This window comes from Salmo salar, chromosome ssa04 (assembly GCF_905237065.1).
Source record: "Salmo salar chromosome ssa04, Ssal_v3.1, whole genome shotgun sequence".
Lineage (NCBI taxonomy): Eukaryota > Metazoa > Chordata > Actinopteri > Salmoniformes > Salmonidae > Salmo > Salmo salar.
Window position 1 is genome coordinate 13,369,141 of NC_059445.1, and position 27,925 is coordinate 13,397,065.

A 27,925-nucleotide genomic window follows, 5' to 3' on the forward strand; every position below is an offset into this window, starting at 1 on the left:
CAGCTGAATCAACTTTAGGAGACGGTCCTGGTGCTTGCTGGACTTTCTTGGGCGCCCTGAAGCCTTCTTCACAACAATTGAACCGCTCTCCTTGAAGTTCTTGATGATCCGATAAATGGTTGATTTAGGTGCAATCTTACTGGCAGCAATATCCTTGCCTGTGAAGCCCTTTTTGTGCAAAGCAATGATGACGGCACATGTTTCCTTGCAGGTACCATGGCTGACAGAGGAAGAACAATGATTCCAAGCACCACCCTCCTTTTGAAGCTTCCACTCTGTTATTCGAACCAATCAGCATGACAGAGTGATCTCCAGCCTTGTCCTCGTCAACACTCACACCTGTGTTAACGAGAGAATTACTGACATGATGTCAGCTGGTCCTTTTGTGGCAGGGCTGAAATGCAGTGGAAATGTTTTTGGGGATTCAGTTCATTTGCATGACAAAGAGGGACTTTGCAATTAATCTGATCACTCTTCATAACATTCTGGAGTATATGCAAATTGCCATCATACAAACTGAGGCAGCAGGCTTTGAAAATGTATATTTGTGTCATTCTCAAAACTTTTGGCCACGACTGTACTATGCTGACTCTGTTTTACAAATCTTTTATTGAGAGTATTTTAAGTTTTTGTATTGTTTGTCGGTTAGGCAATGCCGCTGTCAGCCAGAGAAATATGCAGAGAATTACCAAAGCAAGCAAGGTACTTGGAGTCAAACAGATAGGCCTGGATGAGATCTTTAAGGTCAGGGCCCTCCGCAAGGCTCACAAAATCCTTTTAGACTCAAGCCACCCCCTGTACCCGGACTTTAAACTACTCCCTTCCTGGTGCAGGTATAGGGCACCCCTCGGCAGGAAAAACAGAACTAGACAATAATTTGTGCCAGGTGTGAAATCCCTCCTAAATAGCTTGGGCTAATGTTGCTATCAACCCAGTAAGACCAGCAGGCTAGTCTCTTTTTATTGGTATGTAACTGTTATGAAATTTTTTGGGTATTTAAAACGCCACCTTAAATGTGTACATGACACTGCAACAAAATTTCCCCATCGCAGTGCCACTAGAGATTGTGGGTTCGAGTCCAGGCTCTGTTGCAGCCGGACGTGATTGGTAGACCTATGGGCGGCGCACAATTGGCCCAGCATCGTCCGGGTTAGGGGAGGGTTTGGCCCGACAGGGATGTCCTTGTCCCATCATGCACTAGCGACACCTGTGGCGGGCCGGGCGCAGTGCACGCTGACATGGGCACCAGGTGTACGGTGTTTCCTCAGACACATTGGTGTGGCTGGCTTCCGGGTTAAGTGGGCATTGTGTCAAGAAGCAATGCGGCTTGGTTGGGTTGTGTTTCGGAGGACGCACGGCTCTCAACCTTTGCCTCTTTCGAGTCCGTACGGGAGTTGCAGCGATGAGACAAGACTGTAACTACCAATTGGATACCATGAAATTGGGGTAAAAAAGAACCCAGCGGGCTCCATCATTCTTAAATGGAAGAAGTTTGAAACCACCAAGTCTCTTCCTAGAGCTGGTCGCCCGGCCAGACTGAGCAATCGGGGGAGAAGGGCATTAGTCAGGGAGGTGACCAAGAACCCGAAAGTCACTCAGACAGAGCTACAGAGTTCCTCTGTGGAGATGGGAGAACCTTCCAGAAGGGCAACCATCTCTACAGAACCCCGCCAATCAGGCCTTTATGGTAGATTTGCCAGACAGAAGCCACTCCTCAGTAAAAGCCACATGACAGCCTGCTTGGAGTTTGCTAAAAGGCACCTAAAGGACTCTCAGGCCATGAGAAACAACATTCTCTGGTCTGATGAAACCTAGATTGAATTCATTGGCGAAGCGTTACTTCTCAAGAGATCCTTGATGAAAACCTGCTCCAGAGCACTCAGGACCTCAGACTGGGGCAAAGGTTCACCTTCCAACAGGACAACAACCCTAAGCACACAGCCAACACAACACAGGAGTGGCTTTGGGACAAGCCTCTGAATGTCCTTAAGTGGCCCAGCCAGAGCCCGGACTTGAACATCTCTGGAGAGACCTGAAAATATCTGTGCAGTGACGCTCCCCATCCAACCTGACATAGCTTGAGAGGATCTGCAGAGAAGAATGAGAGAAACTCCCCAAATACAGGTGTGCCAAGCTTGTAGCGTCAAACCCAAGAAGACACGAGGCAGTAATCGCTGCCAAGGGTGCTTCAACAAACTACTGAGTAAAGGCTCTGAATACTATTATTACTTTAATACTTTTTTTCATGTTTTATTTTTGAATTGTTTAACAGCAGAACAATACAATACAGCAAGAGTAAGTACAACAAAAGGCAATTCAACCCTCCCCACCCCCCAAAATACATGTTTTATTAAAACAATGACAAATTACAAAAGAAAAATAAATACAATTAGAATAGCAATAATACTAATAATGACTAAATAAGACAAATGACAAGAGATACCAACATATACACAAAGCAATACAAACAGTACATTACAGAGAGACAGTAGCTACAACAATCTACATTGATCTACAAGCTCACATCCACCAACCCCAATGGACATATTTCCATATAGTCCAGGAAGGTTTCCCATATTTTCACAAAGTAGTTACATTTATTTCTTAAAGCATAGCTAATCTCCATAGGAATATACTTATTCATTTCAGAGAGCCATCTTGTAATTGAGAGAGGGGAATCTCATTTCCATGTCAATCGAACACATTTTCTCACAGTGGCAAGGGTGATTGCTGTACATTTTATGTTGAAGTTATTCCTCAAATTCACATTTGTGAAGTTACCCAGAAGGCATATTTCAGGGTCAAGTGGGACAGGGTCAAGTGGGACCTCCATAATAAAGGCCAGGGTATCACAAACATCATGCCAGAAGGCTTGTCATTTAGTACACTGACAAGTAGAATGACAAAAAGTGTCTTCTGTTATTCCATATCTAAAACACATTTCTGATATTTCAGGGTTATATCTATGTAACCTCTGAGGTGTCAGATAGAGTTGGTGGAGGAAGTTGTAATGTAGAAGTCTGTATCTAGAGTTGATGGTTGCTGACACATTATCTTGGCATAGGTCTGACCACAGCTGCTCAAATTGTAGTATTCAAATCGGATTCACATCGCTCTCTTGATTAATGTACATCTGGTTTTGGGCGTTGTTGCGTTAGCAATGAGAACACTGGATCTAAATCTATATGAGTCATGGAGTAGTTGATTTGGTAAAGTCATATCTCTGCTTCTGAAAAAGTTTCTTAACTGTAAATAACTAAATAAATGATGATTGGATAATTGGTATTTCTTTTTCAGTTGCTCAAATGACATAAGAAATGTATAATAATAATAATAATGTAAATATAATAACAATGTTCTAAATGCGTTATTCCCTTCTCATGCCAATGTTTAAAAATGTTGCTATCCAAGATCATTGGGAGGAGTCTGTTTTGCCACAGGGTTGTTTTGGGTGACAAGTCTTGTTTCAGACCAAATAACTTAGGAATTTCATATCAAGATCTTACTAAATTGATGGTAACGGGATTGCTCGTTTTTGTAGATAATATTACTCCCAACCTCTTTATTAAGAGCTAAAATGTCCATCTGAGTCCAAGAAGGGACTGGTTCAGTTTCAAATAAGAATGAAATGAATCTAATTTGCACTGCCCAGTAATACATCTTGAAATTTGGTAGGCGGAGACCTCCTAGACTATAATCCCATGTTAATTTGGCCTGGCTCACCCTTGGAGTTTTACAGTTGCATCCAAATTGTCTTATGGTCTTGTTAAGGGACTTTAAGAAACTTTTGGGTAGGGATATGGGTAAAGATTGAAATAGGTACATCATCTTAGGCAGAACGTTCATCTTAATACAACTAATTCTCCCAAATACTGTAAGAGGCAGATCTATCCATCTATTCAAGTCATCCACTGCCTTCTGAACCAAGACAGAGTAGTTAAGCTTGTACACGTTTCTTAAGTCATTATCAACTGTGATTCCTAGATATTTGAACCCCTGTGGCGACCATCTGAAGGGACCTGTTCGTTCAAAGATGCTACAGTATAGTCAATGCGAGTCAGTGGAAGTATTTCACTTTTGTTCATGTTGACTTTGTAACCTGATATAGAGCTGTATGTATCCAAAAGCGTCTGTAGTTTTGAGAGGGATCCGGTCGGGTCAGCGAGGAACAAAATAATGTTGTCTGCGAACATTGAGATCTTATGCGTTATCTGGCCCACCTAAAAGCCCTTTATGACAGGATCCGTTCTAATGGCCTCCGCCAGGGGTTCTATGGCTCGCACAAAAAGGAGTGGGGAAAGTAAACAGCCCTGTCTACTACCTCTAAAGAGTGGGAATGTGGCTGTCATCATGCCATTAGTTGTGATCTTGGCTTGCGGTTTATGGTATAAAATCTTAACCCAGTTGACAAACACCTAAATTAAATTTAGCAAGGACCTTGAATAAGTATGGCTGCTCCAGCCTATCAAAGGCCTGTTCAGCGTCTAGAGATACTGCTATACTCGGATCGCTCCTCACACTGGCCATGCGAATTACGTTGAATAACCTGTGCAAATGATTTTTTCTGTATAAAGCTTGTTTGAGCGGTGTTAATCAGGCTTGGTAAATATTGTCCTTATCTAATAAACATCGCCTTAAAAATCGATGTATAGTCGGCATTGAGGATCAAGATCTGCCTATAGGAAGATGATCTTTATTTTTTTTAAATCTATAACGTTATAATAGCTGTGGAAAAGGAGTCCAGGAGGCTCTGCATCCCAGCAGCTAAATTTAGAACATTGATCAAGAGAGGAATAATCAAATCCTTAAACTCTTCATAAAACTCTGGGGAAAAGCCATCGTCTCCTGGTGATTTTCCAGGTTTGTAGTGAGGATTGTTTTTTTCGATTTCTGTTTTTGTAAAGGGGCGATCTAGTTCGTTTTGGTCTTCCTGTATGAGGTGCAGTAGTTCAATAATAGACAGAAATGTGTCTCATTGCTGGTTCCGTTCCATCAGAAGTGTATCACTTAGAAAAGTATTGTTTAAATTAATCATTAATCTCTTCCTGGTTGTGAGACACTTGACCGTTCTGTGTCCTCAGCTTTTATCTGCCAGGCCAAGACTTTGTGTGTTTTCTCCCCCAATTCATAATATCTTTGCCTAGTTTGAAGAATAGCCTTTTCAGTTTTGTATGTACTTAGGGTATTTTATTTAAATGTTTTATTCACCAATGAGCGGTATGTTTCTTTAGAGCCAGATTTGTGTTATTTTTGTAGTATTGAATTATCTAATTCATTCAATTCAGCATTGTATTTGTTTTTGAGACCTTTGGTATAGGAAATGATTTGACCCCTAAGAAAGGCCTTTAATGTATCCCAGAGTACAAAACTGTTGGGAGAGGACGGACAGTTAGTTTCACAGAAAAATGTAATTTGACAAGATTCTGCCTGTTTCAAAAGAGTTGGGTTTAGGCTCCATCTATAGGTCCCTTGAACTCCATCCGGCATCCAAACAGAAAGTGTGAGAAGAGAATGATCTGAGATAGTTCTGGATAAATACTCTGTATCCAAAACTCTATAGGTTACCTGTACTGATAGGAGAAAATAATACATCCGGGTATGAGAGTAATGCGGGCAGGAGTAGAATGAGTAATCCCTATCTTGGGGGTGGAGCTGTCTCCATGTCTTTCAAATGTAAGTCTTTCATAAAAGATAGAGTGCATTTGGCTGACTTAGTCAATGAGGTTGCTTTAGTTGAGGATCTATCCAGAATAATTTTTTTAAGTTGCCCCAACTTAGTGTTCCCTGAAATTCTGCTACCTTGAGAAATATATATTGAATAAAAATATGGTCATAATTACAGTTGAAGTCTGAAGTTTACATACACCTTAGCCAAATACATTTAAAGTCAGTTTTTCACAATTCCTAACATTTAATCATTGTAAAAATGTCCTGTCTTAGGTCAGTTAGGATCACCACTTTATTTTAAGAATGTGAAATGTCAGAATAATAGTAGAGAGAATGATTTATTTCAGCTTTTATTTCTTTCATCACATTCCCAGTAGGTCAGAACTTTACATACACTCAATTAGTATTTGGTAGCATTGCCTTTAAATTGTTTAACTTGGGTCAAATGTTTTGTGTAGCCTTCCACAAGCTTCCCACAATAAGTTGGGTGAATTTTGGCCCATTCCTCCTGACAGAGCTGGTGTAACTGAGTCAGGTTTGTAGGCCTTCTTGCTCGCACATGCTTTTTCAGTTCTGCCCACACATTTTCTATAGGATTGAGGTCAGGGCTTTATGATGGCCACTCCATTACCTTGACTTTGTAGTCCTTAAGCCATTTTGCCACAACTTTGGAAGTATGCTTGGGGTCATTGTCCATTTGGAAGACCCAGCTTTAACTTCCTGACTGACGTGTTGAGACGTTGCTTCAATATATCCACATAATTTTCTTTCCTCATGATGCCATCTATTTTGTGAAGTGCACCAGTCCCTCCTGCAGCAAAGCACACCACAACATGATGCTGCCACTCCCGTGCTTCACGGTTGGGATGGTGTTCTTCGGCCTGCAAGCCTCCCCCTTTTTCCTCCAAACATAACGATGGTCATTATGGCCAAACAGTTCTATTTTTGTTTCATCAGACCAGAGGACATTTCTCCAAAAGTACCATCTTTGTCCCCATGTGCAGTTGCAAACCATAGTCTGGCTTTTTTATGCTGGTTTTGGAGCAGTGGCTTCTTCCTTACTGAGCGGCCTTTCAGGTTATGTCGATTATAGGACTCGTTTTACTGTGGATATAGATACTTTTGTACCCGTTTCCTCCAGCATCTTCACAAGGTCCTTTGCTGTTGTTCTGGGATTGATTTGCACTTTTCACACCAAAGTACGTTCATCTCTAGGAGACAGAATGTGTCTCCTTCCTGAGCGGTATGACGGCTGTGTGTTCAGATGGTATTTATACTTGCGTACTATTGTTTGTACAGATGAACGTGGTACCTTCAGGCGTTTGGAAATTGCTCCCAAGGATGAACCAGACCTGTGGAGGTCTACAATTTTTTTTCTGAGGTCTTGGCTGATTTCTTTTGATTATCCCATGATGTCAAGCAAAGAGGCACTGAGTTTGAAGGTAGGCCTTGAAATACATCCACAGGTAAACCTCCAATTGACTCAAATGATGTCAATTAGCCTATCAGAAGCTTTTAAAGCCATGACATAATTTTCTGGAATTTCCCAAGCTGTTTAAAGGCACAGGCAACTTAGTGTATGTAAACTTCTCACCCACTGGAATCTGTCTGTAAACAATTGTTGGAAAAATTGTGTCATGCACAACGTAGATGTCCTAACTGACTTGCCAAAACTATAGTTTGTTAACAATAAATTTGTGGAATGGTTGAAAAATGAGTTTTAATGACTCCAACCTAAGTGTATGTAATTTTCTGACTTCAACTGTAGGTGCATATACATTAAGCAAGGTCCAAGATTCAGAATACATTCTGCCATGGACAACTACATAACGTCCCAGTGGATCAATAATTGTTTTGGTTACACAGAAGGGTCAATTCTTATTAATCAACACAGCTACTCCACGTGTCTTTGTGTTATATGAAGAGGCAAAGACCTGTCCTACCCATTCCCTCTAACTTATGTTCTGCCCCTGTGTTTCTTGTTTAAATGCAACTTCAGTCTTTATCTTTTTCAAGTACGAAAGGACTCGTTTTTGTTTAACAGGTCCATTCAGTTCATTAACGTTTAATGATGTATGATTTACTATCTTAGCCATATTGTTCACGCAATACATGAATGCAAATGTCAGGAGTTTGTCCAATAAGGGTGTTGGATATTCTATTGCCTATTTTCAGTGTAGCCTGTAGTCAAACACATATTATAAAGGGAAGCTCTCTCACAAAACACTACTGTAATATAAAGCAAACAAAACAAACAATTCCCCCCCCATGCCTGTTCCAAATAACAACTTGAAAACAATGTCACTCTGGTAAAAACAAATAGTTTGTTTACATAGATACTGGGATCTTACCTCATTGATCTGTCAGTAAGCTATTGTATAATCCAGCAAAGCAGTCCTACCGGTAATGCAAGTAATAAGGCAGGCTAGTGGGACATAGCCCAGCTAGCAGTGAAATTAACCCGGTCTGCTAGCCAATCAACCATGTCCTGAGCCGATTGCCTGCAGTCTGCGGAGAAAAGTTGCGACTTCGTTTTGAAGAATCTTCTCTGTGATTTTGAAGAATCTTCTCTCATGGATGATTTTCATCATTGCAGGTTGAAGCAGCTCAAAGGGAATGTTCTTGGAGGTAAGTCATTTTTTCAAATGGTCAAATTCCTTCCTGCCTTTCACCATTTCGGGACTGATGTCCGGAAATAATTGAATTGCCTCCCCGTTGTGTAGGATCATAACTTTCTCTCTGTCCTGGTACCTCAGGAACCAAACGTGGAAGGGTTGTGGTTTCTGATCAGGGGATGGGCGAGTGACCTGCGTGCCCGTTCGATAACCAGAGGTTCAGCAAAATGTTCTTTACCCGGTAAGGAGGGGATAATGGCAGCAGAGAAATCAATGGGGTCCGTCTCCTCACAGCCCTTGTGGAGGCTGATAATTCTAATGTTGCTTCGCCTACTGTAGTTTTCCAAATAGTCGTCCCCGTTCCCTCTATCTTGTCCTCGGCAGTTTTGATGCGCTCTTAAGCTTCTTCTATTCGTGATCCTAGCGTGTTGATAGTCATTGTCAAACCTGAGATGGAGTTTTTGATTTCAGCCTACTGTGCTGAGATGGAGCAGCTGAACCGTTTTCAAGTTCAATTGTGTTGTGAGGGGGTCATTGCCTTCTTTGATCACTTTGAGGATGTGAGCAAGCCTACCTTCTTCCTGAGGTGTCATGGTGCCATTTTGGGTTTCCGAGGAGACCATGGTCAGAGGTTCTTTCGCCGTCGTTTCTTGGTCTGTTTCGGTGCATCCCTTGCCGTTTTTTTTTTACTATTGCCTTTTGTATATTTGTGGTCTAGGTGAGCAATGTGCTCTTGGCACATATGCCTGTGTGTTATGTAGTTCACCCATATGCCCTTCTTCACAGTCCTTCAGCTTCACAGCCTCATTTCCAGACTTTCCAGTTCCGACTGCCCTGTCTGGGTCTGGCTGACCACACTCAAATGACTCATGCTGTGGCGTTAAATTAGTTGAATCCCTGTGCCTCTGTGTGGCCTGTTCTGCCACTCAAAGGTCCACTTTGTTGTGTCTGTAGAGCGTGCCATCAACGTCCACAAGAAACGACTGAGAAGCGACCCTCTTCGGACAGGAACCGAGCCGCCACCGTCCTGTGCGGTCACCTGGTAACGGTCACATTCTGATCTCCAACGTTCAAGTCAGGGAGGTCTCTGGCTGCCACGTTCGTGTGATTTGTCAATCCTCCTTTTCTGTCTGAGTTTCTCAGTGACACACACAACCACAGAGGGCTGCAGCAGGCTGGGTGCCACCGGCAGCGATGACTTGAGTCTGTGTGACACGAGAAGCTGTGCTGGGCTACTGTCCATCCCCTCAGTGGGTGTGTTGCGCCACGGCAGAAAAGCTGACTATACGTCCGTACCATCTAGGCCTTTCACTTTCTTGACCGCTGACTCTGCCTTTCCATTGGCTTGTGGATGGTGAGGGGAGAAGGTGATATGAGTGAATCTCCACTTCTCTGAATTTTTTTTGAATCTGGCTGAATCATAGCACCCCCCATTGTCCGTGATTACACAGTCTGGTTGCCCAAGGCGGGCAAACTGAAATTTACTCTGTGTCAGCTGGCACGTTTGGCAGTGGCTTCACCTCCCAGTAAGTAATGATCAACCAGGATCAGGAAGTCCTTCCCTGCATAGGCAAAAAGGTCCATGCTCACTGTTTGCCAGGGGCGCTCTGGGATGTCATGTGACATCGTTGTTTTGTTTTGCTGTGCTCGTGCATATTCATTACAGGCTGAGCAATTGGATACATAGTCCTTGATTTCCCCTCTCATGTTCGGACAGAAAAGTGTATCACTTGCCTGTCTATAGCATGCCTCCCCGCCAATGTGACTAGCATGTATGTGGCTCAACATTTCCTCCATCAGTGCCCTTGGAATAATAACACATTGTCCTCCGTACAGCACCCTGTTCTGCACGTTGATTTCATCACAAAATGACTAATAATCTCTTCAACTCAGAGAGGTGTCCTCTTTCACAGCTGGCCATCCTGAGAGAACAACTGACTTTAAGTCCTGTAGGTCTTCATCGACCTCAGTGTACTGTAAAATTGGACAGAACCTGTGGTTTGTAATATTGAGATGCCATGCCTGGTCAATGTGTGTGAATGCAGCCTGCTCACTCTCTTCGTTGCTCACAGTGTGTGTGTGTGTGTGTGTGTGTGTGTGTGTGTGTGTGTGTGTGTGTGTGTGTGTGTGTGTGTGTGTGTGTGTGTGTGTGTGTGTGTGTGTGTGTGTGTGTGTGTGTGTGTGTGTGTGTGTGTGTGTGTGTGTGTGTGTGTGTGTGTGTGTGTGGTGCGTCTGTCCTCCTGCCTTCTGTTGTTGCTCTTCTCAGAGTGTCGCTGATGTACATTTCCGGCCCAGGCTTGTAGATGACACCCAAGTTGTAGTTTTTGCAGCTACATTAACATACCTTGGAGACGCTTAGAGGCACAGAGGAGTGGCTTCTTGAAGATTGCGATCAACGGTTTATGATCTGTCTCAGCTGTTATTAACTCTCTGCCATAGAGATACTGATGAAATCTCTACCAAGCAAATAAAATACTCAAACATTCCTTGTCTATTTTTGATTCGTTTGGCGTCAATGCTCACAAAGCAAACTCCACAGGCTGTCTCTGTTGCGTTAGGCAGCACCCTAAGCCATTCTTACTTGCGTCACTCTGCACAGTGACCAGTTTCGAGACGTCATAGTACCTCAGAACAGGCGTGATAGACTTCAGGCGTTTTATTTCCTGTACAGCTTGGTCAGGTTTAGGGAGCCAGTGCCACACACTGCTCTTGTCCAGCAGCCGTTGAAGTGGCTCAAACACTTCAGACAGCTTGGGCAGGAATGAAGCGCTGTACTACCTTGGCATCCGTGGGCGTCAGCATGTTCAGTACAGCCCTGGTCTTTTCTGGGTCTATTCTCAGTCCCTCGTGTCCATGAAACTGAACTGCAACTTTAGCACACTGAGCCTGAGTCTCACCTCCCTGCACCGCTCCATCAGTGCCTGCAGATTGTTGTCATTTTCACGCTCTGCCTTTTCATTGGAGTCCTCGCATCCTGCAACAAGAATATCATCTGCGATAGGCTGGAGGACCCCCAGCAGTTCAGGTTGCTTACGTTGATACATCTCGGGGACCACGGACAGCCCAAAGGGAAGTTTCAGCCATCTCATCCTACCCCATGGCATCTAGAACGTCGTCATCCTGCTGCTGTCTTCATCAAGTTTACACTGGAGAAAGGCATCTCTGGCATCCACAGCATAAACACGCGTGCCTTAGACGGTTTGTACAACACATCCTCTAATATTGGCATAAGGTAGTGAGATATTTTCAGTGCTTGATTAAGGGGTTTTGGGTCCATACATAATCTGATCTTCTCTGGCTTGGTAACTATGACCATGTTGCTTATCCAGGGCGTCGGCACAGTCACTGGGGTGATATATACATCATGTTCATATTTCTCCAGTTGGGCTTTCACTCGTGCCTTCAAGGCTACAGGCACATTCCGTGGTGCACTTTGTACAGGGGTGCAACTTGGGTCCAGTATGAAGTGGACATCTGCTTTGCACAGACCTCTGGATCGTTGAAAACGTCACAATATGCACTCAGCAGCTGTTCTTTGGTCCTTTGAGAAACTGCTCCCCTTAGTTTCACTCTGCTGGTATTGTGTCAGTCATGAGTCCTAAGTGCTAACATGTAGAACCAGAGAGTGGTGGATTTTGGTCTGTCTCAACAAGTTCAAAGAGTAGTTTGTGCTTGAACAGTAAAAAATAAATATGTTGTCATCCCTATGGGAAATGGTCTGATATACCATGGCTGTCAGCCAATCAGCATTCAGGTCTTGAACCACCCAGTTTATAATTGGTGATATTCTCTCTTTCACTCTCTTGCTCATTACATTGTGTCAAGCTGGCCTTCTTATCTTTTATTATTCAGTCTTAGCTGCACCAACCATTTCTGTCCCTGAGAGTGAGCCTTACTGATGCATTACGTGGTGTAGACCGGTTGGTTCATCATTGTCAGAGCCTCCCCCTCTCTGTATATTATCCTCCACAACATGCACTTTCTTTACTCTGCCTGATCTGTCCCCTGCCTGACACCTTGGCAAAATGATTTGCAACGCCACAAGACCTGCATGTTTTGCCATAAGCTGGGCATTGCTCTCTACTTGCTTGTGATTGTTACCACACTATTTTGTTTTAGTCATGTAATGTCACCTGACCTCTAGCATGGGTGCACTCTCCTGTGGTTTGTACCTCCGCTGTCTCTCTGTTGCATTCACTGTATCCACTTGTATTCCATCTATCGCCCTCATGTTTCTCAGTAACCTCAGCCACACTTCATATTTCCATAGCTTCTGGTAAACTAAGATCCCGTTATCGTAGAAATCGGCGTCTTGTTCCTTCACTTGCAATGTCTAACATGAGCTGCTGTCACGTTGTCTAATGATTGGAGACAGACGCAGGAATACGTAATAGGGGGTTTTATTTGCTCCACCCAAACAAAAGAGCGAGGCGTAAACCTCTAAATAATACACGGGGCGAGACCCGTAAAACAAGTGCACAATAACATGTAGCATGGAAGCCGAAACAACAGCACAGGTACTCACAGGACCAACGGACATGGTAACAATAACCGACAGGTACTCACAGGACCAACGGACATGGTAACAATAACCGACAGGTACTCACAGGACCAACGGACATGGTAACAATAACCGACATGTACTCACAGGACCAACGGACATGGTAACAATAACCGACAGGTACTCACAGGACCAACGGACATGGTAACAATAACCGACAGGTACTCACAGGACCAACGGACATGGTAACAATAACCGACAGGTACTCACAGGACCAACGGACATGGTAACAATAACCGACATGTACTCACAGGACCAACGGACATGGTAACAATAACCGACAAGGTCAATGGGGAACAGAGGGCACATATAACATACTAATCAGAGGGAATGGGAACCAGGTGTGTGTAATGAGACAAGACAGTCTGGGGTTGGTGGGGATGAATCCAGTTCAGTGACGCCTAGAAGGCCAGTGACGTAAACCTCCGGAGATGGTGAATGGAATGAGCAGCAGTACCGGGGGGGATCCGTGACAGCCGCTCTCATCTCGTCTCTCAGACCGCGGTACTGGCATGTTGCGGCTCTCTCCAGCAATCGAGTGATAAAACTGTTAATCTGTATCCTGTTTGCAGCAGCTACAGAGGTATCTCTCATATGTGACGTTTTTTTTGTGGTCTTAAAATAGTCCTCCAAAGCATCTAGAATAGCAGTATCGTCATTTCTCTGATCAGCAGTCAATGTGAGATTATGCATGTAAATATGCCCACACTCACTGCCCATTAACCCTTCGTGGTTCCAAACTTCTTCCATTTAAGAATGATGGAGGCCACTGTGTTGGGGACCTTCAAAGCTGCGGAATTTGTTTTGGTACCCTTCCCCAGATCTGTACCTCAACACAATTCTGTCTCAGACCTCTACAAACAATTCTCTCGATCTCATGGATTTATTTTTGCTCTGACATGCACTGTCAACTGTGGGACCTTATAGATCCACAGATGATGCAATCTCTATTGCTCTCCACACTGCCCTTTCACACCTGGACAAAAGGAACACCTATGTGAGAATGCTATTCATTGACTACAGCTCAGCGTTCAACACCATAGTGCCCATAAAGCTCATCACTAACCTATGGACCCGGGGACTAAACACCTCCCTCTGCAACTGGATCCTGGACTTCCTGACGGGCCGACCCCAGGTGGTAAGGGTAGGTAACAACACATCCACCACGCTGATCCTCAACACGGGGGCCCCTCAGGTGTGAGTGCTCAGTCCCCTCCTGTACTTATGTAAATAAGGTATCTGTTTTTTATTTTATTTTATTTCTTTTTTTACTTTTAATCCCACACTGTGATGTCACAGAGACGTTTTTTAAGGAAATTATCTTTTTAACCACAGATCATAGAAATACTGCATTTTCACATACTGTATGTAGACACCGTTTTGATGCTAGATATATAGGCCCTAGCCCTAATGAATATGATTTTGAAAAATGGCATAGTTGCGCTTTAAGACTCTAGTTTTCAGGAAATTGCTTTTTTTTTTTTCTTTAAGCAAAACTTCATGAGAGGGAAATTGACTGACCCACTCCAGACCTCCCCCACCCAACTTTAGACCTACACAATCTCCACCTAGTCAGACAATACTAGGAAGAACCCTGGAGTGTATTCATTCCGCCGATCTGTTGCAAAATGTTTATTAAACGGACTTACCTGGAGTTTTCCAATAGAAACTCACAATTTAGTTGCAAAACAGAACATTTTGAAACTGGACTAATGATTACACCCCAGATGTTACATTTAAACATACAGTATGTTCGCTGCTGAAGAGCAGACAATTACCAAGTACCCATAACAGTTTATAGCCTACCATTCATATTGAGCCAGTCTTCTGCCAACAGCATTATTAGGCTTAAAAAGGTGCATTTGCCTATGATTTGAGCAGTGTGGGGCCAGGGTGCCGCCACTGCACTGAAGTGCTATACTAAAACATTAGGCTTATTCAAGGTTGGCAGGTCTGGAATCTGTAAACTTTGTGTGGAAGCTGTAGCTGCCCTATCACTGCTAAGTCAATAGGATCTAAAACCTCAATTAAACGTTATGCTCTTTCTGTAGGCCTATGTTAATTGTAGATTCATTTTTTGTATACAATAGTCTACTCTAGTGGCACTACAATGATAGTTTGAGTAGTGATTTGTCAGTGTAATGTAGTGTCAGATCAGATGTAGGCTACTTGGTTATGGGTAGTCATACATATTTGAATGATAAGTAAGTCTAAAATTCATGACAGGCGATCAACTACTCCCATCTACCTCCAGTCAATGGTCAAACCCTACACTAGTGATCATCAACTAGATTCAGCCGCGGGACGACTTTTTTTCTTGAGTGGATGGTCGGGGGGCCGGAACATAATACAAATAAATCATTTGTAGAAGGCAAATTGACTGCATGAAGCCCAAACAGATAATGTTTGACTAAAACATAATTTAAAACCTTGTTACGTTTGTATACGATCAAATGTTTCTCTCTCTTATGCGTGGGAAAACTTGGGAACTCTGTGATTGGCATTGTACAGCCATCCATCACCCATTATAGGCGTCAACAAACACAGGTGTGGTATATGAGTGGGCACTAAATGTTTACTCTCCTTGAGCCGGGTTTAAGAATAGGTTCTGGTGGACTAAAACACTATAGTAATGGATACATTCTTTGCATAATCTCCAGGAATATAGCCTTTCTTTCGACGTTCTTTCACTGCAAGGTATAATTGGATTACAGTGAAATATTTACAGTATTAGAGGTAATTTGAATGAAATAGTCATTCATAGAAGTTTGAGGATTGACATCAAACACCCGCTTCCATGTGAGGATGACGATTTTGTGAGGGTGTGTGCAACATTTAGGCTACAGCAAACCCAGCGCTGGTGAGAGCGCCATTGCGCACATCATGTGTTCAGGGTGCGGGCACAGAGTTTATGTCCTCGTCCAATACTTGAGCCAAACGTTTCTTTTATCGGGAAACTTGCCATAATATCGAATGGTTGGAGTTTACGACACATGAAACTGATAACTCTCGGATAATGTTAAAATGTGATCTTGGCTTTTGCCCTAACTGCTAGGGGGGCAGCGAACAACGCTGATGACAGGTTTTTTGACAGTGCTCCTTTTTTGTATTCGTTTATTGGAGCGCAGGACAAAGGTATGCAATTTACAAATATTCAATTGTCTACCATTAGCCTACATTGTATAGGTTATGTTCGGGTACAATATTGGATATTTGACAGGCTACAAGGTTATCACTAAAAAGTAAAGGTTCTAGGGAGTTCCTGCGACAGTCTGACTTCTAAACTTGTTTTATTGTATGCCTAATGCATATGCATGGCGAGTAAATGTATTTAGCCTAAACCACGGCTTTCTTTTTACATTGCCTTCTGTCATATTATTCAGCCACACAGTGAAATTATCGGATCGTAGTTCTTCTTTATGAAACAAAGTCCATGCGTGGCACACTGCCACTATGTTTATAACCCACATATGACATTGTCAATCACAGGAGTTTGGAAATCGATTGTTGACTTGTGATGACTCATCTGGCCTACTGACATTGACGTTAAAAAGAGATTGAAAATGCCTATTGTTTTGGTTGAAAACACGTTTTCAATAGCTTGTCCTCACACGGGATACTTGGCACAATTGACTTATGGGTCAATTAACTGTAAATTACATTTAAACACTTGGTGCTGAAGTAACACATATGTAGACCAGACAACTAGTAGGCTATTTTCCCTTGATCTGGAGAGTATCTGACTCTTAAAGTTACAATAACCATTTTGACTTTAAGAGAATCTATCCCTAACCAGTAAACATTGATACCTATTTCAGAAATTCAAGAAGAAAGCTCACTCTGTGTTAACGTTCAGATCTATCAGCTAAAAACGGGCTTATTAAGAATATTTAGTGATAAATGCCAGAACTGTATGTTCTTCTGTTATTTTCCAATGAATGTATAAACAAAGTTACTTTCTCCCAGAAGCTGTAAATAGTTAGTATACTTTCACTTTCACATAGTTTTGGTTGTGATCCAGCTTGGGGATAACATCTAGCTCTGGGCGTTGACCAGCGCTAGAAAAAAACTTATTGTGGATTTTGAACAACAAGGCATTCCAATGTGTCTTCTTTTTTTGTGATTGTTTCTAGAAAAGAGTGCGATGGATCTGTCTCTTCTGGGGCTTCCATTACTATCAACACCTGTGTCTGAACATTGAGCTCTGGAATTGCTTCTTAATATTGAGGTATAGCACCTTATGAAACACACAGCAGCATTGCTTGCTGCAGTTTGATTACACTTCTGATGTACGTGTTTTTACAGAGAGCTTGAAATGTAGCTTTAACTTTGCATGGGCAGGAGCTTAGCTGTTACGCACGCATTCCGTTTACTAGAACTCCCTGCATGCTCCCTGTAATCCGATTGTATGACACCAAGCCATGCACCTCTCAGCATTCGTGAGGTTCTCGTATCTATACACTTTCACGAGTCAAGTGCATTGCTAAGATTACGATTAATTTATTAAACAGCCGGGCGATGACATCATTCATCTTACTGCTTTGAGGGTAAATCTAATGTTGTTACGTCTTCATTACATAACTATTGCGCGCTGGGAAATATGTTGTTGTGGTGCCCCTAGTGGGTTTGACACTTTATGTGGTGGAAAATTGTCTTAAGAATAACACTTCTTACAAGAACTTGTAAATTCAATATAGACTTTAATACAAAGTAGTAAAGCCGAGCCGGTCCGCGGAAACAACTGCCTTCCTTAGGCCCCGGCTCTGCTTTTATGCATATACAAAACATAGGTCCATCCTTTATGTAAATGAGGTAAAACCCCCTATACGTTCTAAAACCTTTTTCTTTCTATCCAATAGATAACGCCCGTATCTGCTTTTAGCTCTAACATAGTATGTGCTAGCATCCTCATATGGGTATGAAATAATGCTTGCATTGCATGCTTACGCGTAGCATATATTTAGTCATGGTCATACATATAGCTTGCCTAGCCTTTGTGTAGTTTCTGCTTAGGGAAGCATAACCACCTGTTACCTCCACTCAGGGCCTGCTGCCAGTCTCCTCTTTCGCTAGTCTATGTATTTCTATTTCTTCCCCTCAGCAAGTCTACTTTTCTCCCACATTGATTCCATGCTATTAGAATATATATTTGGGAATTTGAATGCTTCAAACATACATGCCGGGGTGCACCACTCCTGTCCTCAAGGGCCAAAGTTTGGTATTCCTTCAGTCAGACACTTATTGGCACCTGGGTAAGCAAGTGCATGGACTCTCCAGTCATCCAATGACATACCAGGCAAAAGTTTGGACACACCTACTCATTCAAGAGTTTTTCATAATTATTACTGTTTTCTACATTGTAGAATAATAGTGAAGACATAAAAACTATGAAATAACACATGGAATAATGTACTAACCCAAAAAGTGTTAAACAAATCAATATGTATTTAATATTTTAGATTCTTCAAAGTAGCCACCATTTGCCTAGCTTTGCAGGCTATTGGTATTGTCTCAACCAGCTTCACCTGGAATGCTTTTTCAACAGTCTTGAAGGAGTTCCCACATATCCTGAGCATCCGTTCACCTACTTTGCGTCTCACAAAGACACGGCGGTTGGAACCAAAAATCTGAAATTTGGACTCATCAGACCAAAGGACAGATTTCCACCTGTCTAATGTCCATGTTTGTTGGCCCAAGCAAGTCTATTCTTCTTATTGGTGTCCTTTAAATTTGGGGCGGTAGGTAGTCTAGTGATTAGAGCGTTGGGCCAGTAACCGGAAGGTTGCTGGATCGAATCCCTGAGCTGACAAGGTTGTTCTGCCCCTGAACAAGGCAGTTAACCCACTGTTCCACTGTAGGCTGTCATTGTAAATAAGAATTTGTTCTTATCAGACTTGCCTAGTTAAAGGTTAAATAAATAAATAAATAGTAGTGGTTTCTTTGCAGCAATTTGACCATGAAGGCCTGATTCACGCAGTCTCCTCCGAACAGTTGATGTTGATGTGTCTGTTACTTGAACTCTGTGAAGCATTTATTTGGGCTGCAGTTAACTCTAATGAACTTATCTTCTGCAGCAGAGGTAACTCTGGGTCTTCCTTTCCTGTGGCGGTCCTTGTGAGAGCCAGTTTCATGTTAGCGCTTGATGGTTTTAGCGACTTCACTTGAAGAAACTTTCAAAGTTCTTGACATTTTCCGGATTGACCGACCTTCATGTCTTAAAGTAATGATGGACTGTCGTTTCTCTTTTCTTATTTGAGCAGTTTTTACCATAATATGGACTTGGTCTTTTACCAAATAGGGCTATCTTCTGTATATCACCCCTACCTTGTCACAACGCAACTGATTGGCTCAAGCGCATTAAGAAGGAAAGAAATTCCACAAAGACACACCTGTTTATTGAAATGCATTCCAGGTGACTACCTCATGAAGCTGGTTGAGAGAATGCCAAGAGTGTGCAAAGCTGTCAAGGCAAAGGGTAGCTACTTTGAAGAATCTCAAATATAACATTTTGATTTGTTTAACACTTTTGGTTACTACATAATTCCATATGTGTAATTTCATAGTTTGATGTCGTCACTATTATTCTACAATGTAGAAAATAGTAAAAACAAAAATCCTTGACAGAGTAGGTGTGTCCAAACTTTTGACTGGTACTGTGCATTCATCAATTAGGGACCAGGGAGAAACTTGAGGGGCTCATTTGTGCACCCCTAATAAAAATATGAATACATACATGCCTTTTGAATTTTTTTTATTTATTTTAACCTTTATTTAACTAAGCAAGTCAGTTAAGAACAAATTCTTATTTACAATGACGGCCTTCCCCGGCCAAACCCGGACGACGCTGGACCAATTGTGCGCCACCACTCCCAATCACGGCCAGTTGTGATACAGCCTGGATTAAAGTCGCAACCTGTATTATTTCAGACCCCTGATTGGCAATTTCAACACATTTTTTAACCATATGACTTATAAATACCTTTAAAGAGATTACCACAATCATAACAAAATAAACTAAGGACATATTAATTCATTGTGTTGTGTGTTACGTTGTGTATCATCCCTGTATTCATCCGTACTTCTTCTATTAAAGCTGCCTGAGTGCCACCGCACATTTGCCCATTGCTGGTGCTGCTGAAACTCATGGGATGACAATAGACGACGTTAGAGAGCTTCAGTCGGAGTTGCTAAACTTGAAAAGTACCATAGAAGTAAGACTACAGCTAATGAATATCCTGTAGTCCTAGTATGGCATGTTTGGTGTGAAATTAGGGTAAAGGGGGAATTTTCAAAGGACTAGTAACGTGTGTGTGACATTGAAGGATAAGAAAAAATTATTCATACAACTGTGGGTTTCTTTCTTGTCAGAAATCAGATGCCTGTTTGTATGCTCCTACCAACGATGACATCTACAATGTAAGTTCTTGTAGCAATATGCAATAAATAGAACACAAAAACAGTTTATTTTTTATTTTTGTTCCTTTGAAAATGCGGTGTGGGGCGTCATGGAAAAAAAGGGTCCAGTGTGTTAGAAATGCCAGGGCCGATTTCTGGTCCCAGTCCGGCCCTGTTTGTAATGCCATGATTAGAACATATCTCTTTTGGATACTTTTATAGATTTCCAGATCAATGTTTTATAGTCTTTGTATATACTGTAACACAGACTGTGGTTCTGTTCTTCCCCAGGACAACTGCATCTTTAAGTTCATGCACTGTTATTTATTGGAGTTGGAGGTTGTCCTGATCGAGGACATGCAGGTCACGGATAACTACCATGACGAAATAAAAACATCCATCTACCATCGGAAAAAAATGTTGGAAGAACATGAACGCCAATATGTAAGTCAACCTTTAAATAAGTTCTGAAGTTTATCCCAAATATGTATGGTACAGCAGCAATGTAGTGTTGTCAGAAGTCCTGACGGTCCATACTTCCAATTGTTCAACAACAATCCATTTTTGATTGGCATTCATTTGATTAGCAGCAACAGTATTTTGAATGCCAATGTCACTCTGCTTTCCAATGAATATTGTTTTCATCTAAATGGTAGTTATATTGCTTCTCTTTTTTCCTGCATTTACAGAACAGTTCTAGATGCTCACCGTGTGAGGCACAGAGAGTTGCCAACTCCACAATATTCCTCTACAACCTGGAGCGCCTTTTGGAGAGAATAGGGACAACTGTCAGTTGAATACATTGTTATATATTGTAAATATGTGTTTAAATTGTTCTTCATAAATAACGTAACAAAAAATGTAATGTGTGTGTTATTCTACCTTTGGAAATGATAGTATGTGAAGAAATTAGCAGAATGACAGCTAGTGCTCGTGTCCAAATGTATATTACCTCTCAGTTCAAGTGTAATTGTAACTAGCTGTTTATAGTTTTGTATATAATCAAATATAATAACTTTTACATCTGTACTTTTGTCATATTTATGAACACATTTATTGAAATGCCTATTTGGAGCTTTACATGTTTTTGTTTTATCATCCATGTCATATGCACACTAACTGTCCTTAACTAGTTTCCCTTGAAGGGTTCTCGTCAGTATGTCAAAATTGCACATCCTGAATCAAAATAAAATCCCAGAAAACATAAACATGTTGATTTGATCATTTCATAGAATATGGGTGCCTGAAAGAAGTTCAAATAGGGACATGAAGTGGGACTGTGCCCCAAAGAAACAGGAAGCTCTGCATTGCGCCATTTCCTGATACTGTAGCAGATGAAACTAAAGCTCTCCAGTACAACTTTCTGGCACACATCCATTTTGTAATAGTTCAGTTTTTTCCTGATTGACAACTACAGGATTTTTTAGCATTTCAATAACAGAACGTTTTCAATAAAACATTTTATTGCTAGAACAAACGCGTTAGAAACCACGTCTCGTGAATTCACTGTAGGCTTTTATGATATAGAAAATCAAACATTCGATAATGATGACATGTACAGTTATGAAACAATAAAACCTAACCCTTTACTGTCCCCATATAATCCAACCTGTCTGTTTGAATCCAGACATCCAGGCATTCTGTATTACTCCATCACAGAGGGGGGGTTGAAAAGGAACGGAGGGTGTGAAACTGGTCACTGCTCTCAGACTCGAAGGTCCCGGGCTCGGAGTCCTCAAGGGGGACTGAAGGGGCGCCCTGCTCTCCTGGTTTTGGGAGACTGGGTAGAGAAGAGACACTAACTCCTTCAGGAAGGGCACTCCAGGAAAAGGATGCTTCATTTTGACTCCACTTGTCTTCGGAGTTGGACAGAGAGGTTTGGATGGACTGTCCTTCACTACTGCCTTTGTATCCAGTACTGTCACTCTGCAACGACACAAAGGGAGTTCTCTCTTTGCATATACAGATCGGCGAAGAACTACCTGCTGCTGACAAGATGGCCACCTCTCTCCTCTCCATCTTCACCGCCTCGATTTCGCTAGTGATCTTCCCGATGACAAAGTCCTTGGTCCTCACTCGGCGTATGGACTCCACGAGGTAGTCGAGGCCCCTGGGGTTCTCGGCTAAGTAGTCCAGCATCCTACCGGTCTTCTTGCTGTTCCCCACCCTGCAGCAGATGTCCTCGGCGTCGTCCCGCGTAAGGACCCTCCTGGACCGGAGGTAGTCCAGGTGGCGGTCGGCCACTAGCTTCTCACAGAGGTACGGACGCAGACGCTCCAACGCTTCCTTCTTGACCTCCGCCATGTCTTCGTCAGTGATACACCAGGAGTCCATTTTCCAGCCAATTGCCCGTGAGTTTTCTAAAGCTGCTGCTCAGGCTCTGGGATGCCCAGTGTAGCAGTGTTGGAATTTCAGATGATAAGGGTTTGTAATATTAGCAACTGACTGAGATAATGTAACAAACCCCTTTCTAACCCTGGAGAGTCATTGAACTGGTTGGAAGCCAATATTGTGAAAAAGGGAACTACCTCAGTAGATCAGTTCCCTATTAGGAAACAATGAGGTGAGAATGAGTGGCATGTGTGTGTGCGCATGCGTGCGCATGTTCTTATTTGGACATTCCTGCCTCAGAGAGATCAACATCCATTGCCCTAATAAGATACAGACATTATGAAAAGATGAACACAGATATTAACATCCATCCCAAGCAATTTAATCAAATGTATTTTAATTAAATAAACAGGAATGCAACACATTGCAAAGCGCAAACAAAGATATTCAACATACAGGAAGAGCCTTGGATGCTTTTGAATCCAAGACAGTGACCCTGAATAAAGCATAAAAATGTATTAAAAAAGGATATAAAAATAAATATTATGATACAAAGGGGCTATGGTTTGGTTTTCAATTGACTGATTGTGGAGGGAAAATAAAGGAAAAAAATATTTTTAAACAAAGTAAAGTTATATACAGCATGTGATAGATATGCCAGTAATTCAACATATTTTATGAGAAACATTTCGATTGAGTTTGTTATTGTACAATAAAATATGAGATGGTCTTAAAAGCAACCATGATTGAGAATGAGAGGAGAACATATTCATGGCATTAAATTATATTTACAGGAAGCGCTCTCGGGCTCCTTAAGGGACAGACAGCCTTCTACAAAAGAGACCTGGGGGAACATGAACAACAAGCTAAACGTGAAAGTCTGTTCAGCTTTTTCTTGAACGTATAGAACCTTTTCAAGACTTCCTTCAAGCCATGTTGTCTGACGCAAAGTAGTTACAAGGTTACTTGTGCCAAAGTGACTAACCTTTAAGGCATTTCAGAAACAGAGCATGAGAAAGTATGCTCAATTGGCAAGCAACACGCTTCGCAGATATTACATACATACTCAACGAAGAAGAAAATGACAAAGCAACGCCTGAACAAGAAATACGGACAAACTTAAAACTCATACAAAACAGTGTGTCCCAGCAACATTGCATAACATGGCCAATATCAGAAACACCTACAACCTTTTATTTATTTTTTACATCTGGACCTTCAGTGCATGGCTATAGACTATTTCTATTGCTACTATATTTTCTGCTTGGATTAGATTACGCCGGGAATCATTTGGTTTGTTTTTACACCGGTTGTATCCTGATTCCCTACACTTCTCCCAAAGTGTGCACATGCACACTCCCTGTGGAGGGTGGAGAATCAGGAGTAGCCATCTTAGTTCCTATATATAGGTTGGGTTCAGGAGTCAACCTTCCCATAGGTCCCCTCCGGCGGCCGGTAGATCTTCGGGAATGCCATCAGCTGCAGCATGTTGAAGGCATACTTCCGGCATTTAATATTCTTTTGCACATTCTCAATCCGACATCCCTCCCTGGTTTGATGGTGTGGCCATGATGACAAAAAGGAGGGAAGAAGAATGAAATGAAATTATGAATAATTTTCTCAAAATGGGGGTCTGTGTTTTGAGTATGGAAAACAACAACCAACAACCGAGTAACAGACGGACAGATGGGAAACAGATAACAGACAGACAACAGTTAAGTATTACCTGTAGGACAGCTAAGGTAAGGGACTAAGTTATTAATAATAAAGGGATACATCGAGGAAATTAAAATGGATGACCCTAATTTAGTCCAAATATGTGTTCACCTGACCCTCCCTGAACGCTTGAAAAAAGTGATCCTCCCTCTATCCAAAAATAATAAACAAAGTATAGCAGAAAACATGCCTACCTTTCCCCTCACTCCTAGGACAGACCAGAGCCTTAGATACACAGATTGACAAACCGTTTTTCACCTCGAGAGCGCTACATGGCAACATTGGGATTTTGATTGCGAGCTGGAAGGTCGTGGGTTCGCAGACCACCATGGACAAGCTCACTCTCCTTATCCGTTTATACTATGGCCTCTCAATGGCCATGGAGCTCTTGGTGCAACATGATGCCCGTGCAAATTATTATTAAAAACTGGGTTTGTCAAACTACGTCTAGGGAGGGACAAACAACCAAAGTCCCAGCAATTCTGCAGCCTAGGCAAGATCAAAATGTGCCCCCTTCTGCCGCAGATAGAGGACATAATACCATAAACTCTCACGCGGTTCATTACATTACTATCTAACATTATTTGCCTATATCAGCCCATACTGTCTATGAAGACAGCGTTTCAAACTAATATATATATTAGTTTGAAATGCTGTCTTGCAGCACTTCACTTTAGAAACTATGATGTTTGGTGTTAGAGCTCAGTGTAGCCAGCTGGAGAAAGCGATTCGCAGGCCAAGATAAATTAAATGACGCCTATCTATACTTATTTCCAGTCAATGTAAATAGCCAAATTCTTGCATGCATCCGTTCCATAAATTCAGAGCGGTCCATAGCCATGTTTGCTCAGTCAGTGGTAGCGCACATCCCATACCTGGCAGCGTGTCCAAGTTAATCCTTTTCAAATTCTGTCAACTCGTTTGGATTTTATCAGTGTATTTATTCTTGAATCTCCCTCCCTCCCTCCCTCCAGTCTGTAAACATCCCATACCTGGCAGGTTAAGACTGAGAAACGTTTGTGCGCTGTGCCTACACTGTTAGCGGAGCTCACTCCTACATTCTGGGATCACTCCTACATCTGTTGTGCTGTAGTTGCTGTTTTAGAGACAGACTAACAGTAGCAGTCTAACCGTCTATACACACTAACAGCAGTCTAACGGAGGGAGAGAAAACAACTGCTTTTGAAGTGTCGTGGAGCATATCACTACTGATTTATACGGCTCTATTTTCCCCCTGCTCATCAGAATCCTACTATGCTCTACTTTAGAGTAGAGGGGAGATAGTTGGAGTGGGGAAGAAGAGTGAGGGGCTTCCACTTCCACTATTCCAGAGGACATAGGAATCGTTGAAGAGATGTAGTACATTACTAAATGTAGAATCTTAGTAAATCAATCACAGTCACTATGAAGAGGAGGGTCCCTCAACTGACAGGGGTCAACTGGAGGTTATGATACGAACCTGCCTTCAAGCTGCTTGGAGTTTACACTGGAGTGTGTAACAGTGTGATCGGTTTCAGTTACGCTGCTGGCACTTTGGTATCTGTGCCAGAGCAGCCAACCAGAACGCAATGCTAGCTCTCGGAACATTAGCTCTCTGTCATTGACATGAAGAGATAACTGTTTATCTCCAGTCCTTCTGATAGTATTATATGGCCAATGCTTTTGGTACGGGGGGAAAAAAGCCTCCAAGGTTCAACAGTATGGTATCTGTGAAAATAGAGAAAGCTAATATGTCTTAGCGGAGAGAATTTATTTTCTTAATCCCTTAGATTCTAAATCGATTCCATCCAATCCTCAAGCCTGCTAGTCGGATTAACAGTCGAAAGCTTGTGTTTGATTGTACAAATTAAATCATGTATCCACCCAATTACCCTTTCAAAGCAAAAATCTATGAAATCACACAAATTCCATACTCCCTCCCTCCCAAAAAACAAGCTGCACAGACAAAAATCACCACCCGACACACACAAGGTTAGTACATGGCATCACATCGTCAGCAACTTTATTGATATTTTGCAAGCAGAAAAACAAGACTTAAAATTAACCACACGACCAGCAGGTGTGAGCTGACAAGCAGTAGGGCGATGGGGTAGAAGTGTCGCGAGGCCGGCTTGTTCTCCGCTACAGAGCACGCCGCCTCGGGGTCCGAATCCCACTGACACACTACTTCTCCCTGGGTGAGCCGACTGCAGGGCGAGGGGGCGAGGGGCGAGGTGCAGGAGGTGAGACAGAGAATAGACAGAAAGAACCGGTGGGTTAGTAAAGGAGAGACCCCTGACACGGGCCAAAGACAACCAGCAAGCACAGACACAGGCACGGACGCATGAATGGATGAATGCGTAAATGGAAAGATGAATGGAAGAGTGTAAGTCCCACATGAATAGAGGAGTTGAAGTAGGAAGGGGGCGAGTAGAGGCAGGCACGATCATTTATGTGGGTCTCTCCTCTTTCAATTATTTACTTGAACATTATTCTGACAAAGCTTTGGATAGGTTCTGTTGCACCTGTTGATTTCATGTAGCCAACAGAAAGGGACATTTAAAGATCTCAACCCAAAACTTAAGGAAATGTGATAAGCCTTACCCCCACATATCCAGAACAATGTACACTTGGCTTCAGACCATGTCAATATTTAAACAAGACATACATGTTGGATAAGATAAGGGAACAGTGGCAATAAACGTATTGACAGAGAGATAGTCAAACAAGCTTCATGAACATTTTATATTTATTTAACCAGGAAAGTCAGTTAAGAACAAATTCTTATTTACTATGACGGCCTAGGAACAGTGGGTTAACTGCCTTGTTCAGGGGCAGAACAACAGATTTTTACCTTGTCAGCTCGGGGATTCGGTTACTCTCGGGATTCGGTAAGCTCTCGGTTACTGGCCCAACACTCTATCCACTAGGCTACCTGCCGCACAACATGAAAAGACTGGCTGTTGGCCAAAACCCTCGGGACCAAAATCAAACACTTGGACAAAGTGTTATTTATCACTTACCATTGTACTTTATGTTAAAGTAACGGTCCAGTGTTTCCAGATTTCTATGAACTATGACCTACACTGAGCGTACAAAACATTATGAACACCTGCTGTTTCCATGACACAGACTGACCAGTTGAATGCAGGTGAAAGCTATGATCCCTTATTGATGTCACTTGTTAAATCCACTTCAATCAGTGTAGATGAAGGGGAGGAGACAGGTTAAAGAAGGATTTTTAAGCCTTGAGACAATTGAGACATGGATTGTGTATGTGTGCCGTTCAGAGGGTGAATGGGCAAGACAAAAGATTTAAGTGCCTTTGAACGGGGTGTCATCTGAGCTGTATCGTTTATGTTCTTGTTACATTTCACGCGTGAACACACGGTGTATGTTGTTACACACGGTGTATGTTGTTACACACGGTGTATGTTGTTACACACGGTGTATGTTGTTACACACAGTGGCTGTGATAGCAGTGGCTGTGATTTCTGCAGGCAAAAGACTGGCATTTGACTTCCCCAGATATTTGATCCACATTTTTTTTTACTTATGGGAATATCAACAACGAGCCACGTTCAACTGACCGTTTACATTATGTGGTGATCGCACAGTATACAGGCTATTACGACAAAACTACGTTGAAAGAATGATCCAT

General features: G+C 42.3%; 3 protein-coding genes across 10 annotated transcripts in view; 1 reads left to right on the plus strand and 2 right to left on the minus strand.

Moving 5' to 3' along the window:
• The first annotated feature begins 15,918 nt into the window (after nucleotides 1-15,918).
• LOC101448031 (interleukin-15) lies at nucleotides 15,919-21,035 on the plus strand. The gene is made up of 6 exons (NM_001279065.1): nucleotides 15,919-15,978; nucleotides 16,977-17,071; nucleotides 19,937-20,054; nucleotides 20,212-20,259; nucleotides 20,530-20,682; nucleotides 20,928-21,035. Exons 1-6 carry the CDS (start codon nucleotides 15,919-15,921, stop codon nucleotides 21,033-21,035), a joined length of 582 nt encoding a protein of 193 aa, NP_001265994.1.
• Nucleotides 21,036-21,742: 707 nt separating this feature from the next.
• bcl10 (B-cell lymphoma/leukemia 10) lies at nucleotides 21,743-22,690 on the minus strand. The gene is given in 1 exon segment (NM_001141256.1): nucleotides 21,743-22,690. A coding segment is annotated over 1 exon segment (681 nt). The 5' UTR covers nucleotides 22,573-22,690; the 3' UTR covers nucleotides 21,743-21,891.
• A 259-nt stretch (nucleotides 22,691-22,949) lies between these two features.
• The window catches only part of inpp4b (inositol polyphosphate-4-phosphatase type II B), a 253,535-nt gene continuing 248,559 nt past the window's right edge, over nucleotides 22,950-27,925 (minus strand). For 7 of the 8 annotated variants that reach the window (XM_045716543.1, XM_045716550.1, XM_045716545.1 and 4 more), the window contains one exon: nucleotides 26,258-26,471. In XM_045716543.1, coding sequence (XP_045572499.1) covers nucleotides 26,288-26,471 — 184 coding nt within the window. In that variant the 3' untranslated portion in view covers nucleotides 26,258-26,287. Of the gene's footprint in view, nucleotides 24,119-26,257; nucleotides 26,472-27,925 lie in introns of those variants that run through there. The other variant, XM_045716544.1, reaches the window with a different exon arrangement.